This window comes from Pongo pygmaeus, chromosome 3 (genome assembly GCF_028885625.2).
Source record: "Pongo pygmaeus isolate AG05252 chromosome 3, NHGRI_mPonPyg2-v2.0_pri, whole genome shotgun sequence".
Taxonomy (NCBI): domain Eukaryota; kingdom Metazoa; phylum Chordata; class Mammalia; order Primates; family Hominidae; genus Pongo; species Pongo pygmaeus.
The window spans coordinates 166,574,884-166,591,003 of record NC_072376.2 but is presented as its reverse complement, the minus strand read 5'-3'; the positions used below and the strand labels follow the sequence as shown (position 1 = coordinate 166,591,003).

Below are 16,120 nucleotides of genomic sequence, written 5' to 3'. Positions count from 1 at the left end.
GGTGAGGAGCGCCTCTGCCCGGCCGCCCCGTCTGGGAGGTGAGGAGCGCCTCTGCCCGGCCGCCCCGTCTGGGAGGTGAGGAGCGCCTCTGCCCGGCCGCCCCGTCTGGGAGGTGAGGCGCACCTCTGCCAGGCCGCCACCCCGTCTGGGAGGAAGTGAGGAGCACCTCTGCCCGGCCGCCCTGTCTGGGAGGTGAGGAGCGCCTCTGCCCGGCCGCCCTGTCTGGGAGGTGTACCCAACAGCTCCGAAGAGACAGTGACCATCGGGAGCGGGCCATGAGGACGATGGCGGTTTTGTTGAAGAGAAGGGGGGGAGGTGTGGGGAAAGGAAGGAGAGATCAGATTGTTGCTGTGTCTGTGTAGAAAGAGGTGGGCACAGGAGACTCCATTTTGTTCTGACTAGGAGAAATTCTTCTGCCTTGGGATGCTGTTGATCTATGGCCTTTCCCCCAGCCCCGTGCTCTCTGAAACATGTGCTGTGTCAACTCAGGGTTAAATGGATTAAGGGCGGTGCAAGATGTGCTTTGTTAAACAGATGCTTGAAGGCAGCACGCTCTTTAAGAGTCATCACCACTCCCCAATCTCAAGTACCCAGGGGCACAGACACTGCAGAAGGCCGCAGGGTCCTCTGCCTAGGAAAACCAGAGACCTTTGTTCATGTGTTTATCTCCTGACCTTCTCTCCACTATTATCCTATGACCCTGCCATATCCCCTCTCCGAGAAACACCCAAGAATCATCAATAAATACTTCATAAAAAAAATAAGAAGAAAATATTAGAAACAAAAAAAAGTCATGAAAAATGGAATCCTTTTTTTTTTATCAAGCATACGTATCAATTACACATCAGTACAATCACTTTTTTTCTGTCCAGAGTGCCCAATCAATGTGGCCTTGTTTTCGTTTCCTTTTTTTTTTTTTTTTTTTTTTTTAAGAGACAGGGTCTCACTTTGTTGCCCAGGCTGGTCTCAAACTCCTGGCCTCAAGTTATCCTCCCACCACAGCCTCCCAAAGCACTGGAATTATAGGTGTGAGCTACCGCACAGCCAGTTTTGTTCTTTACATTGTATAATATACGTGACATGAGTCATGTCATCCTTGCTCAGCTTCAAAAAACATGAAGGAAGCTTCCAAATGGGGAAAGAGCCAGTAATGGAGGGAAAATAAAACAACACCTTAGGAATTGTGTTTTTGATTTTCATACTTACTAGTAAATTTTTTTAAATATGTTTATATCTATACAATGTTTTTGTTGTATGTGTTTTAATTATTAAATGCCATAAATCTATTTTGGGAGAAAGTTGGTTACAATAATGAATGCATTTTAAAAAAAAACACTAATACCTAATTGTTGTGCATATCTTTTGCTATTTTCCTTAGAAGTTACTTCCTAGAAGTTCTTAAGGTGCACGACATATACAGCCAACCAACCAATTTATAATCCCATCCCACGATGTATAAAAGTGCCCGCCTCACTTGCCCCCACCAGTACTGAGGCCCAATTTTACATTTTTCCTGTTGTTTCATGTTCTTTCATTTAAATTGACCATAGCAATTTTATGGAACAATAATGTTACTGAAACACCAGTTCAGTCTAGGCCCCGTTGCTCACCAAACAGAGAGGCAATCACTGAGATGACAAGCGTTGCCAGGGAAGAAGGCTTTATTACATTACGGGTGATGTCAGCCGAAGAGACAGAAGCCAAACCTCCAATCCATTCCTTCCCCAGGCCCAAAGTTAAGGATTTATATAGCAAGGAAGGAAAACAGGCGGGGCAAGGGAGCAGACGGTTGAATGAGGAGTCTAGTGTCTCATTGTAACCACTGTGGGGAAATGGGAATTAGAGAGGGATAAGGAAGAGGAGTCGGTCAGCAGGTAGCAGGTGCGTTTCATTGTAAGTTCTCAAGCTTCAGTTCTATGGGCACCCCGCTTGTGGGAAAATTTGGTCAGTTTCAATAAGAGTAGTCAAGTAGGGGTGCTATGTGCCAAACACCATCCAAACGCTAATTCATTAAACTTCACAACTGCATGAGGTATGTTGCTATTAATATCCCCGTTTTACAGAGGAGGAAACTGAGGCACGGAGAGATTAAGCATGTGGTGAAGCTGGAGTTAGAATCCAGGCAGCCTGGCCCCAAAGAATATGCTGTTTAATGGAGCCTCTACTAAAATGGAAAGTTCTAGAAACCAGCAGCGATTTTTCTTCTCTGCCGCCTTTATTACTCAGGTGGTTCTCATGTCCCCCAGCATGAGCATAATCCAGTGTGTAATAATCATCACGTGGATGTCTATACATGGTGACTGGTGTGTGAAAGTTCACATTGTAAGGACTGTAGTCCTGTCTTTGCCTGTGGTACTTTGTCTCCCAACCATAGGATAATTGAAATATTCTCTAGTAACTAAAACTCACTTCTGGCCGGGCAAGGTGGCTCATGCCTGTAATCCCAACACTCTGAGAGGCTGAGGAGGGCAGATCACTTGAGCCCAGGAGTTCAAGACCAGCCTGTCAACATGGCAAAACCCTGTCTCTACAAAAAATACAAAAATAAAAAAATTAGCCAGACTTGATGGCTTGCACCTGTAGTCCCAGCTGCTTGGGAGGCTGAGATGGGAAGATCACTTAAGCCCAGGAGTTGGAGGCTGCAGTGAGCCATGATCACGCCACTACACTCCACCCTGGACAACAGAGTGAGACTCTGTCTCAGAAAAAAAGACTCGTTTCTTTAACCACTAGGTAATTGTATCCTTCCCCATACTTTTTCCTTCACATACACACTACTGTACACCAGACACCACCATGAGTGCTAGAGACAACACTCAGACAAGCAGGCAAGGCTGTATTAGTTGACACTGCAACACAGATCCCCAACAGTAGTTCAAACAAGACAATCTATTTCTCTTACATTTCACAGTCCCTGGGGCAGAAGTCCAGGGTTTAGAATGGCAGAGGCCTCTATGGTTTAGGAGGCCCAGGCACTTACCTTGTTGCTCTTCTATAACCTGGAGCAGGGGTCGGCAAACTTTCTGTAAAGGGCCAGAGAGTAATTATTTTAGGCTGTGCCTGCCAAAACTCTGTATTTGCAGGTAACTGAGTGTTTGTGTTCTAATACAATTTTATTCAAAAAGCAGGCCACAGGCCATAATCTGCTGATCCTTCCCCTATAGCAGTGCTCCTTAGGCTTTGATGTGCATGCAAATCACCTGAGGAACTTGCCAAAATGAGAATTCAGGTGCAGTAAATCTGCATTTCTAACAAGCCCTGGAATGAAGTCAAAGCAGTGGACAGACCACTCTTTTAGCAAGGCCCTAATGTGCTGTCCTCATCAGCACCCAGTCTACTGAGTATTTCTCCCAGTGGATAGAGGGAAAGGGAAGGGCACACCCCTTCCTTAGAGTTGACCTGTCACTTCTGCTCACATGCAACGCAGTCCCACCTGGGTACAGGGGAGGCAGAAAAATGCAGTCTGCAAGCTGAGAAGCAGGCACGCAGCTAAAGCGTCTCTTCCCATCATGAAACCCACCTGCTCACATTCTTGTCCATACACATTCCAAAGGGCGAAGGGTTCCCGCTCCAGTTCACGCTTAGACCTCAGCTTGAGCCTTGGTTCCCGGCTGCTAGCAGTCTCCTACCGCCAACTTCACATCCCCTCCAGCGACTGCCCTTTGCAGCTCCCCTTTACAGTTGGCCGCCTCTGCATCCATCTCACCTTCTATCCTCTCTTCCACTTACTCCAGCTGGGCTGGCTGCAAGGACACCAGCCACCGACACCATCCCAGCACGCACACCCTCTCCTTGTCCACGTGACTCAGTCTGTGGCACCGACACACGTGACCTCTCCCTTCCCTGGCTTCTGCTCCCTCATCAGCAAGCCTTCCTTCCTCACTCCCGCAGCTGCCTTTCCTGCCCCGCCTCTCAACACTGGGCCCCCAGATGCTCCTCCCCAGGAGGCTGTCTCCCACCCTTGCTTTAGACACTGTCGACAGACCAAAGGCGCCCCATTGATGTCTCCAGCCCGGAACTTCACAGAGCTTCAGGTTTGTGGGTGGACTGCCTGACTGCCTGTCCACATGGATATGTTGGGCCTTTCACACGGAACATGTCCAGCCACAATTCTCCATCCCCTGCCTCCCACCAGATCCTCCCCAGAGGAGCTTCCTCCCAGTGCAGGACCCAGGTCTCAAGGCCCAACCAGGATTTGCCTTCCTGCTCCCCCTCAACCCCACCCCATGTGCATATCTAACAAGCCCACCCTTCGTCATCTCCACTGTTGGAGCTGACCTTGGTTTCGTGTTACGTTACTCCTGAACTCCCAGCATCCTTTCTCCACTCAACCGCCAGCTGACTTTCAAAAAATTTAAGTCAGATAATGTTGTTTCTCACTTAAAAATCACCAGTGGGCTGGGCTCAATAGCTCACACCTGTAATCCCAGCACTTTGGGAGGCCAAGGCGGGCTGATCGCTTGAGGCCAGGTGTTCAAGACCAGCCTGAACAACTTGGTGAAACCCAGTCTCTTAGCTGGGCATGGTTGGTGCAGAGCTGTAGTCCCAGCTACTCTCAGGGTCTGAGGTGGAAAGATCGTTTGAGCCCAGGAACTCAAGGATGCAGTGAGCCATGATTGTGCCACTGCACTCCAGCCTGGGTGACAGTGAGATCCTGTCTCAAAAAATAAAAAATGCTCCAATGGCTCCTAATTGCACTTTGAGTAAAACCCGTCCTCTTTTTGGTGGCTATAAGGCTTTATAAAAGTGGCCTCTGCCTGCCTGTTCAGCCTCATCTCTTTCCACTGTGGCCTCCTGCCTCAGGACCTTTGCACTTGCTATTTGCTCTGCAGGGAAGATTCGCCCAGGGATCTTGGCACACTGGCTTTTTTTTTTTTTTTTTTGAGATAGTCTTTCTCTGTCGCCCAGGGTGGAGTGCAGTGTTGCTGTTCCGGCTTACTGCAACATCTGCCTCCTGGGCTCAAGCAATCCTCCTGCCTCAGCCTCTCGAGTAGCTGGGATTACAGGTGCCTGCCACCACGCCCAGCTGATTTCTGTATTTTTAGTAGAGAAGGGGTTTCACCATGTTGGCCAGGCTGGTCTCAAACTCCTGACCTCAGGTGATCTGTGTGCCTTGCCCTCCCCAAAGTGCTGGGATTACAGGCATGAACCACCGTGCCTGGCCTCTGGCTTTCTTTTTATTCAAGTTTTACCTCAAATATACCTCTTCACAAACTTTCCCTGACCACTCAGAAGGACCGGCTGCCGCCTCCCCCAGTTCATCACATCACCATTTCGCTGCTCTCACAGCACACATCACTATCTGAAATATTGTTTGAACCTTTTCCTCCCTAACCTTCCCCTTCTGGAATGTGACCTGGCAGCAGGACCGTGTCTGTCTTGCTCTCTGCTGTATCCAAGGTCCCGGGGACAGCTCCTAGGAGGTACCCAGTAAATGTTTTTCAATTAAAAAAACCTCCAGTTTCCACATTATTTTAGTCTTAGGGCTAAAGATAATATTCCAATAGAAGCGGGGATTTGTGTTTTCCTTTGTATATATAGTGCAATAAAATCTTATTTTGCTTTCTCATATTTTCCTGATAGGGAAATGAGGATCGATGAAAGTAGAAAAATAAATTAGAACAATAGCACCGAATCAGAATAACATCTAATGTCTCACTCTCTCTAGCAGGAATGGGAGACATCACCACCATTCATCCGCAGAACTTCGTATTAACATTAACTCAAACACACTCTGCACCCATCGAGCGGTAACTCCCCGTTCCCTCCTCCCCCAGCCCCTGCCAACCACTGTTCTTTGTCTCTGAATTTGACTTTAGATCTCTCACAGAAGTGGGATCACATACTATTTGTCCTTTTGTGGCTGGCTTATTACACTTACATAATGTTTTCAAGGTTCATCCATAGTGTAGCATGTATCAGAATTTCATTCTCTTTTAGGGCAGAATGATACTCCTTTGTATGGACACATTACACTTTGTTCATTATGTGTTAATGGATATCTGGGCTGTTTCCACCTTTTGCCTATTGTGAATAACGCTGCCATCAACCTGGGTGTGAAAATATCTGTCTAATCCTTGCTTTCTTTTGGCTGTATGCCTAGAACATAATTATTTTTAATGTTATTCAATACTGGGGGTGGGGGAGGGGAGTGTCTGCTTCACGCAGATCAGGATTCTAACCTGGCAACCTTGGGACTTTCTAGAGGCGGTGCATGCCTGGAGGCTCTCCATGCAGAAGGGCAGCCCCAAGCTTATAAGACACTTGTCTCAGGCCTCCACACAACCACAGCAAAGAGAAATAAATTCAAACCAAGCAAACCCTGAATTCCACTCACAAATCACGCCTACTGAATTTCTAATATAAAGACAAAACAAAATGTAAAAATAACTTTTTATTAAAAGTTAAAAACATATTCAAAGTTTACACATGCAAATAGATAATTCCACCATAATATGGACTTCTAAGATCAATGACAAGCAGATACAAACTGGTCTGAAAAACATGCAGCAGCCACCTAACCGCCCCTAAGTTCCTATACTCAGGGTTAGCCTGCTCACTGGGAGGGAAACCACACACTTACCAGAATGCTCCTGCTGCTGTCATTGCCCCCAAGGACTGGCCTGACAAAGGAACAGCCCTTGCCATAAGTGGGATGGAGAGAACAGTTCTAGGGCTCTCTGCTTCATCCCAGCAACACACCAGGACTGGAAAGAACCCCCCGCTGCACCCCCAAGCAGAGTCCACCCAAGCAAGCAACTTGTTAAGCTGGGCTTTCCAGCAGTTCTCAACTGCTGAGCAACTTCATTTTTTGAAAGCTCCCCAGATGGTTGTGATGCTCAGGAGGAGGAAAACCATAGCAGCCATTTCTTGCTCAACTCCTACCTTCTTAGAAGTCTCCCTTGTTCAGGAGTTCGAGACCAGCCTGACCAACATGGTGAAACCCCATCTCTACTGAAAATCTCTATTAACTGGATGTGGTGGTACACGTGCGCCTGTAATCCCAGCTACTCAGGAGGCTGAGGCAGAATTGCTTGAACCCAGGAGGCAGAGGTTGCAGTGAGCCAAGATCGCACCACTGCACTCCAGCCTGGGTGACAGAGCGAGACTCTGTCTCCAAAAAAAAAAAAAAAAAAAGACATCTCCCGTGTTCAGATTTAAAACATTCGGCATGCCTGACACACTTCTTGACTTTTGAAAGTTCTGACATATGGATTGCTTTGTTTTTACCACTGATTTATGAAGAGTTAAAAAAAAACAGAGCACCCAGATTTCATTAAAAAATTTATTTTCATATAAAAGTGCCAAAATATCCACCAATATCATAATCTATCTCAATAACCAGTTTACACTAGTAATCAAAACACAAGCCTCTTTATTCACATTGTTTAAAAATCCAATTATTTTCACACATTCCCACAGTAGCTCGAGTCTCTAGACAGTGGGAAACTGGCATTCCTATTTGCTGTGGTAGTCCATATGTCCAGGTTCATATAGGCGCGAAACGGGTTGAACCCCGGGTAGTATTCCTTGCACATGACCGCTTGGTTTTCCATGTGGGTCGAATGTTCCGTGGTGGGGTTGATGGGGCAGCAATTTTCATACACATCGCTTTGCGGGGCCCAGATGGAACCAAAAAGTCCAGACATTGGAGACAAGCTTCGGGTGCTTGTGAGGTAGGGCTGAAGTATAAACGAGGAAGGAAAAATAAGTTAAAAAAAAAAAAAGCCTTAGAAAGGTGAATACACGTCAGCGAATACTACAATAGTATCAAGTTACTTGGAAGTTATTAGACTACTCTCAGTTTAAATCTGGGTTGCTTTAACTCCATTTTTTCTCAAAGGGAGGATTGTGAAATCCTCATCTAATGGGATGAACTTATTTGCAACCCAGGGAAGAACCCACAGGCCAAATACCCTTTATCTGGAAAAAAACAAAAACAAGCGTCAAGTCAAGCGGATGTGAAAGGAGAAGCTGTCGGGCTTCTGAGCAGGGAGGGTGTGCTCACAGGCAGGGAGCTCTGGGGCCCTGACCACCCACTGACCTTCTTGGGACTTTCATCTCGTATCAGTGAAGTAAAGATCAGTGAGTCCACATAAAGACAGCTGTGTCGCACAGAGGGCTGGCCCATGTTCAATTTTATCTACAAAGGACCATTGCTTGGTGTGTTTGGGGATGTTTTTTCATTTGGGGTGGCCAGAATGTCAATGTCTGCAAGACCCCCCCCATCTAATTATTACATGTCAGTTTCCTTCAGAGGGCGGCCAGCCCTGGCTTCTGTGATTTAAAAGAAGCAAGCCAGGCTTTGGCTGGTCCAAACCCAACGCTAAAGCTAGTTGAAACCAGGATTAAGGAAGCACTGGAAACAATTCAGAGCTGCCCAGGGGTTCACAGCACAGGATGGGCAACACTGACCGGAGAGCTGATGAAACTGGCATGTCCCCAGGCAGCAGGCATGTTGGGTGGGGTGTTCCAGGTAGACTGAGAGTTGTGATCAATAAAGTCTGTCTGAACATCTGCAGGGCAGGGGAAGCCATTGGCATAGTTCATGTTTTCTACAAAGAATGGGAGAATATCATCATAGGTAAACATTTTCATTGAGAACTGAATTCTCACTCTCAGGGAAAAAAGCTTTCAAGGCCTCACTATACTGACAAGTTACAGACATAAATACTTGGTCCATGTGGACCAGGAGAGTTGTTGCAACATCATTCTCAAGATTAAAACTTTTTATCAGACACACAACCTGGGAAGCCCTCAGTGTGGAAAGTCTTCCTCCTGGCTTGTTTTTCTCTATTTGATCACTTGATGGGAATCTTTCTATTACACGAAATACATTAAAATACTACTAGAGATCTAAATAGTGTCAAGGTTCTTGCCAGTCTTTAAAATGTTTTTATTACCTGTCATGCCAACCTCAGCCACCTACACATATATCATATGGGCTGATACAGCAATCCAAAACCAAGGACTCCTTAGATATCATTAAGAACATAATGAACACAGACCCTCACAATCATAAGAACATTCCCAAAGCACCCCCTGTGGTTAGCATGGAGCAATGCATGTATCAAAATCTAGATAAGAATGATACATCCCTTCCCCGAAAGGGCGGCTCTAGTATAAGAAACCATGATCCAACAGTAGTGCACAATAGAGCATTTTCCAGTTGACCAGGGATATCCCATAGCTCTCATTTTTTTATTATTACAGATGCTTGAGCCCAAGCATCTGCAGTTTTCCACAATTTCCCCTCCAAGCTCCTTTCCTTCCTTCTGCAGCACCACCCAAGGGCAGAGAAGTAAAGGACATAATAGGAAGCAGGCCAATGTTTCTATTTCACATGGCACTTGACTGCCTAAAAAGAAAAGCAAGCAGCTAAAGCCCCGGCCTCCCAATGGATAACCAACAATGTTACATCTACATCATGGATCCAAATGACCTGGTTCTACCTAACTGGAAGGACTAAATGGATTAGGGTTATTTTTGAAACCCCCAGACACCCAAAATTGAGGGCTTTTTGAGGGTCACATAAAATTATATATGGCATCAGTGCACAACTGTATCCACATGAAGCCATTCGGCAGTCTACTGCAAGCTCATTCTCAAAGTCTGCTCGCTGTTAAAAGGATTCTTCTTAGTCCACACACTTCCTGCTTTGACCTTCTAAGAATAAAAGAATGGCGTTGGGATTGTCTGAAGAGCCCTTACCTTCTGGAAAGGCATTGTAATCGTTCAATTCCAATGGACAGTATGCGCTGGAAAACTGGCCTTCGCATGTTGCACTCCAATCAATGAAACTGCCACAAAAAACAAGCAGTCTAATCAGAAACAGGATGTCAAGACATAAAGAAAATGGAAAACGATTTTACTGCCTAGCATCCTAATCACTGTGAATTCCCCAATTTCGGAAAATAAAAGATGTACTTTCTCAAGTCACGGAATAAAAGGCTTACTAAATGCTGATCACTAGTGACATGCCATCTGCAGGATGGACGGCTGGACTAGGAGCACACTTGTTTTTAACTATGCTTGTTAAGGCTAACTAGAGACAGAATAGAGAGCCGTGGCTTTATCAGCACTGTGAAAGAACAGCGGGAACACCTTTAAGTGTCTTTGTGCACATCTGAAGGACTTAAACATGTTTTATTAAAAATGTCCGCTCAGAGCAAGACCAGCATTCATCTTAGAGAAGTCATAACTATAAAGACTATACTTCATTATACTTTGATCCCTATTGCAACCTAGATTCTTGTTATAGAAAATGAGATAGGAAATACTGTTCTAATAAGCTGAACCAAGAAAACCATCAAATGGATTCTGTGATTAAATATCTAACATTTTCTTAAGACTCCCTAATTGAATGACATATTAATGTCAAATAGCAAATTTGAAAAACTGCCATTGTGTAACTGTTTTTCAATACTCAAATTATTTGATCTTTTAAAACTTTAAATTTGGGCCAGGTGTAGTGGCTCATGCCTATAATACCAACACTTTGGGAGGTCAAGGCAGGAGGATAGCTTGAGACCAAGAGTTCAAGACCAGCCTAGGCAACAAAGCAAGATCTTGTCTCTACAAAAAAAATAAAAATAAAAATAAAAATTAGCCCAGCATGGTGGCACACACCTGTAGTCCCAGTTACTTGAGAGGCTGAGGCAGGAGAATCGCCTGAACCCAGGAGTTCAAGGCTGCAGTGAGCTATAATTGTACCACTGCGCTCCAGCCTAGGTGACAGAGCAAGACTCTGTCTCTAAAAAATAAACAAACAAACAAATAAATACAATGTTAAACGTGTTCAAGAATAATGCCACAGAAAAATGAACAGCTTTGCTCTGCTAGGAGTTAGGAATTGTGAGTTTTTTTTCAAATCTGCCTCTAATATATGAAAAAATCATCTTTTCAATTTTTTAAAAATAATGACACTATCACCAGCTTTATTTCTTTTATTTCATGTTTCTCTAAATGCCTGGTTTACTCCCAATGCAACTCTAAAAGGCAGAAGGAAACGTACAGCTAAAGTACACCAAGGAAGAAGCCTAGCCTTCATTTTTGTAAGGAAACCCTAAGAAACTGAACTCAAATTCCAACTGCAAGCCCTTAGACTAAGCAAGGCACCAATCAGAGAAGTGAAGCTGTACCTATTATGAACCGGGGCTGGCTCCTGAATCACACAAGGCACGCCGTTCTCCAGGGTGCAGTTTAAGCTGCTTGTCACACATACCGGCGGAGTGGGCCACAGGTCTGCAGGTGAGTAAAGACCTACGGAAGAGAACAAGGCCTGAGTCCACCCTATCCTCACCTAGCCCTCATCCTACCCTTCCTGCACCTGCCCTTCCCTCCAGAAAACACTCCCTGATGTCACCCACACATGCTAACTGACTCCTTTTGGGATATAATTTCAGGATATAATTCTGAAATACAGCATATTGTTTTGACCGTTTCTTCAGACAGTGTCCGATTGTCTCTTGACCTGGATGACAAGGTGAGACTCACATAAATATTTGAGGAACTACTTTCTGCAAGGCCCCATTAGAGATACTGAGGATACAGCAGTGAACAAGCTACATTCAAGTGAGCAAAGACAAACAACAAACAAAGTGTAGCACGGCAGATAATGTACGTGCCATGACGGCAAATACAGCATTTTTTTTTGCAGGGGCGGGGGGTGGAATGGTCTCACTCTGTCGCCCAGGCTGGAGTGCAGTGGTGGCATCCTGGCTCACTGCAACCTCTACCTCCCAGGTTCAAGTGATTCTCATGCCTCAGCCTCCTGCTTAACTGGGACTATAGGCACACACCACCATGCCCAGCTAATTTTTGTATTTTTAGTAGAGATAGGGTTTCACCATGTTGGCCAGGCTGGTCTCAAACTCCTGGCCTCAACTGATCCACCCGCCTCGGCCTCCCAAAGCGTTGGGATTACAGGCGTGAGCCACCACGCCTGGCCAAATACAATGATTTAAGATAGGATGATCAAAGGCCTCACTGAGAAAACAGCTCCTCAAAGACGTGATTGACGTGAGGAAGTGAGCCCAGTGGGTACAGGGAAGCACATTCCAGGCAGCAGAAACAGTACCACAAAAGCCCTGAAGCAAGGTGTGCCTGGGGAATTCAAACAGCAAGGATACCAGTGTAGCCAGGAAGGACAGGGAAAGCGGAAGAGTAGGGGATGAGGCTTTAGAGAGTGGATTGGGAGCAGAGAAGACAGAGCCCTGTGGGCCCCTTGAAGAATTTAGGCATTTACTTTGAAGCTACTGGAAGGTTTTGAGCAGAGTGACTTCTTGGACACAAATCTCTAGGCATCTCCCACTTCTGCCAGAGGCACTGGCAACCTTTCTCCGGGACTATCTTTTCATAGATGTTTGCTAAGCAAAAGCCTTGAAACATATAGTGTCTCTTTCTGGAGCAAAGGGCAGGCATGCTTGTTGCCTATCATAAAAGCTTTGGGGTCCCAAAGCTCAGGGTTCTTCTCCTGTAGCACAACCCACCGTGTGTGGCATCCATCTGGGCTGTCTGAGTCACCCCATATTAGATATGAGATATTCTGTGATTAAATATCGCCATGTGGCTCAGGGGAACTCATGCAAAGAGGCTGCTGCTCATGCAGTGGGCTTGCCCCAGCTATATTTCCGCTTTATGTGGAAAAATGGCAGCTACCCCTCTAGGGAAACTTTATTCCCCACTCTGCACCTGAAGTGAAGCTGCTGGCTCAGTGGGCCCTCAATTCCCAGGGGCTCCCTTAAATGCCTGGGCCTGGCTCACTGATGGCTGGGTCAGGCTGAAATCAGACAGCATCTACTGGGAGGCTGCAGCTGTCCCACCTCAGTGTTCACCATGCAGAACTGAAAAGGAACACAGCCATTTTCATCAGTGGGCAGAACCCAAAGTGGTTCTCACAGCTCTGGCTAATTCCGCCCTGATGAACCTTGCTAGGAGTAAACAACTTTTAGGCTATTGCCAATGGCTTAGGTGCTTGGTCTGCCACTTGGGAAGCAACAGATGGGCAGATTAAAGACATTGTTCTCCAGGGCTCTGAAATGTGAAAATGGATCTTGGCTTCCGAATAAACCTTACAGCCACTCAAGATAGAGGTCCTTGGTAAGGGTATGTTCTCCACTGAGACCAGCTGGAATCAAGATACTGATCAGGTCTGCACCACCCAGGCTGCCACTGTTGTTGCCGGGGTGCATCATTGCTCCAGACATGGCAACACTTCCAGCATCACACAACGGGCACACAGTAGGCTTCCTGGAAGGATAACTGGTTCATGCACATCCTACGGGCAGTAATCACTAGGAGGGAGCTACCCAGTTAGAAGCGGCTGGTATGGAATTTGCTGATATTAGCTGAAGTGATCGAAGACAGCACCTGGTCCCTGGAAGGCATTTGGATCAGCCTCAACTCACTGGCCGTGGTTGTTACAGATGACAGAATGGTTCCAGATGTTCTCTTTGCAGGCCAAGGTGCAGTCCATGCAATCACTAACACATCCTGCTGTACCTGGAGTAAAGCCTCTGGCCAAGTGGAGAGATCAATACAGAAACTTAAAGAGAAAGCTATCTGCCTCTCTAAGGTAGACCCTGATGGTCTGTGGGATTTGTTCAGCTGGTTGGGTCTGAGACTCTAGGGCATTGGCTGAGGTCAATACTGCAAAGTGGCCTCATCCTGTTGCGTAGGCTCCTGTGGACAGCTGCTGTTAATAAATGTATGAGACAGACAAAGCAGATTTGGTTCCACCTTCCCTAGGTCTGATTAAGAATTGCTTATGGAATGATGTACGCATGTGAAAATCTACCAGAAGCCAAGGCTACATAGAAATAAGGGGTGTGTATGTTGTGAGACAATTCTCGCTGGGTCTTTCAGGTTTCTGTGCTTCTTACGAGAAGCAGCACTGGCTCCTTTATTCTAAACTATCTTTCCCAGGGCATTTGTTATGCAAAGTCTCAGAAGGAAGAGTGTCTCCCTTTGGGGCAAGGCACAAGTTTGCTTCAAGTCCAACACAATAGAGCGAATGTCTCCTGCATATACATTTGGGAGTTGTCTGGGTCAAAGAGAGACTCAGACCTTTGAAAGTGGATGAGATCACCAAGAAAGTGTGCACAGACAGAGAAGAGCACAGCACCAAGGCCTGCTCTCTGGAGGGCTCCAGGGTAATGAGGTGGGGAGATGGGGGAGAAGCTGGGTCAGGAACCTAAGGTCTACCAGCCAGAACAGAACGTCCAGTGTCTGTCACAGGTGAATATGGAGACTGAAAAGACTTAATCAAGCATTCAGCAATGTGCAAATCACCAGGGACCCCGACAGCACGGTTTCAAAAGAGCGATGGTGGCAAAAGCCAGATTACAGGGGTTTCCAGGGAGGAGAGGAATCTGAATGGGCAACTCACATAATTCTTCTAAGGAGTCTCCTAACGACAGGGGCAGAGAAACAGAGCAGCCACTGAAGAAGGCAGTCAAGAGAGAGCTTTGGCTATTGTTGAATTTTTAATGACAGGAAGTATTACAGTAGATTTGTGTGCTGATGAGAATGACCCATTAGAGAAAAACTGATGATGCAGAAGGGAAATCTGCAGTAATACCCTTGGAGAGAAGGGCTGCACTGACCATTTTTCAGGCTGCAACAGGAGAGAGGCAGAGAATGGCATGACATGGTGGGCTGGTGGAGAGGGCAGTGGGAGCTTGCTGAAGGCCTCTAACCACTTCTCTCTCTTCCAGTAAAGCAAGAAGCAAGATCAAGTAAAAGAACGAGGCAGGAGGCATTGGAACTGTGGTGACAGAGGGGCAGGGCGGGAGGACACAGGCACTATGTGAAGTGGGTGGTGGAGAATCCACAGAGGCAGCTGGCATGGGGAATGCTGCTCTCCAGCTTCACTTGCCTGCACAGGAGCAGGTAGGGCACTAGGCAAAACCATGGCTGGGGCTTTGCAATAAAGCAATAAAGGGAGAGGAGTCGAGGAAATGACTGTAACAATGGATCAGGCCATTTCAGCTGGGCAAGAAGGAAAACACGGCTGTGAGGGAGGTGAGGGAGTACAAAGGTGATGGGCCCACGGCTTTGCAGGCAACAGACTGCAGACAAGATGTACTCTCTGTCAGTGGGGCCAAGGTAAAGCACTTGAAGTACACACACAAACCTGGGTTAGAACACCAAACCGCACGTAAATCTCCAACTGCCAGCAAAGCAGAATGGCACATGCTGAAGGGTAGATGCTCTGACAGTTTTTATTCTTCCACACCATTAAAATCCTACCTTTCTCTCACAGAAAAGAAAGGCAGTACCATCTAAACCGCCCCCACATCTTGCCTTTGCAAACTATGGATTATTTAATTTTAGATTTTTTTAATTGAAAACACTTATTTTACTGGACTAGTCACTAAATTCGCTATTTCTGTTGATAACTGGACAAGTCCAAAATTTATCCAAGGACCAACATAAAGTATTTCACTTTCAAGGGTTAAAATTCTCCAATGTGCAGAGCAGCTTTTAAATCCAGTGTTAAATTCTATGACCAAAAGCAAGTATGTGTATTAAAGACACAGAGAATAAAAATCAGGTTTATCCTGCCACAATTCCTGACCCACGTTAGGCAAGAAAGAAGCCCTAGAATCAAACAGGAAACAAAAGACAAAGAGAGGCAGAAGAGGAGGAAAAGAGAAGAAAAATGAAGGAGGACTGGAGTTCACCTCCCATCAGAGCCCCCAGGCAGGAGACGTTTCCTTCCCACCCATTCCTATTTCCATGCACCCAGGCAACTGCCTTTCCCGCAGGCAGAAGGTCTCAGCACTGATGCCTGAGCAAGGCGGGTCCCCAAGGCTGCTGAGGCTGAATTAATAGGCTTCTAAGACAAAGTGAGTTGGGGAGGAAGGGAAGCAGGCCAGGGAAAGTGGTAAGCAGGTGAGGTGCTGCACCCTCAGCCTAGGCACACTCCCCAATCAGCCTCCTTCCCTTGGGCCACGCATCTACCTTCTATACTTTTCTGTCATCTCTGACTAGGGAAGGTGAACTAAATGCATCAGGAGTCTGCTGTGAGGGGCCTGGGATTATTCCAGGATATAGGGCATCTGTGCCTCAGCTGTAGGGATGGGGCTCAGTATTGATGCACAAGGTCAGCTGGGGC

At 46.3% G+C, this 16,120-nt stretch overlaps 1 protein-coding gene across 3 annotated transcripts in view; it reads right to left on the bottom strand.

Annotated features, from left to right (window-relative positions):
- Nucleotides 1–7,271: 7,271 nt before the first annotated feature.
- TMEM131L (transmembrane 131 like) overlaps nucleotides 7,272–16,120 on the bottom strand; it is a 169,548-nt gene continuing 160,699 nt past the window's right edge. For all 3 annotated transcript variants that reach the window (XM_054484842.2, XM_054484843.2, XM_063664215.1), the window contains 4 exons: nucleotides 11,142–11,262; nucleotides 9,712–9,800; nucleotides 8,416–8,555; nucleotides 7,272–7,682 (listed from right to left, as the gene is read on the bottom strand). In XM_054484842.2, the coding sequence (XP_054340817.1) occupies nucleotides 7,407–7,682; nucleotides 8,416–8,555; nucleotides 9,712–9,800; nucleotides 11,142–11,262 (626 nt within the window). In that variant the 3' untranslated portion in view covers nucleotides 7,272–7,406. The remainder of the gene's footprint in view (nucleotides 7,683–8,415; nucleotides 8,556–9,711; nucleotides 9,801–11,141; nucleotides 11,263–16,120) is intronic.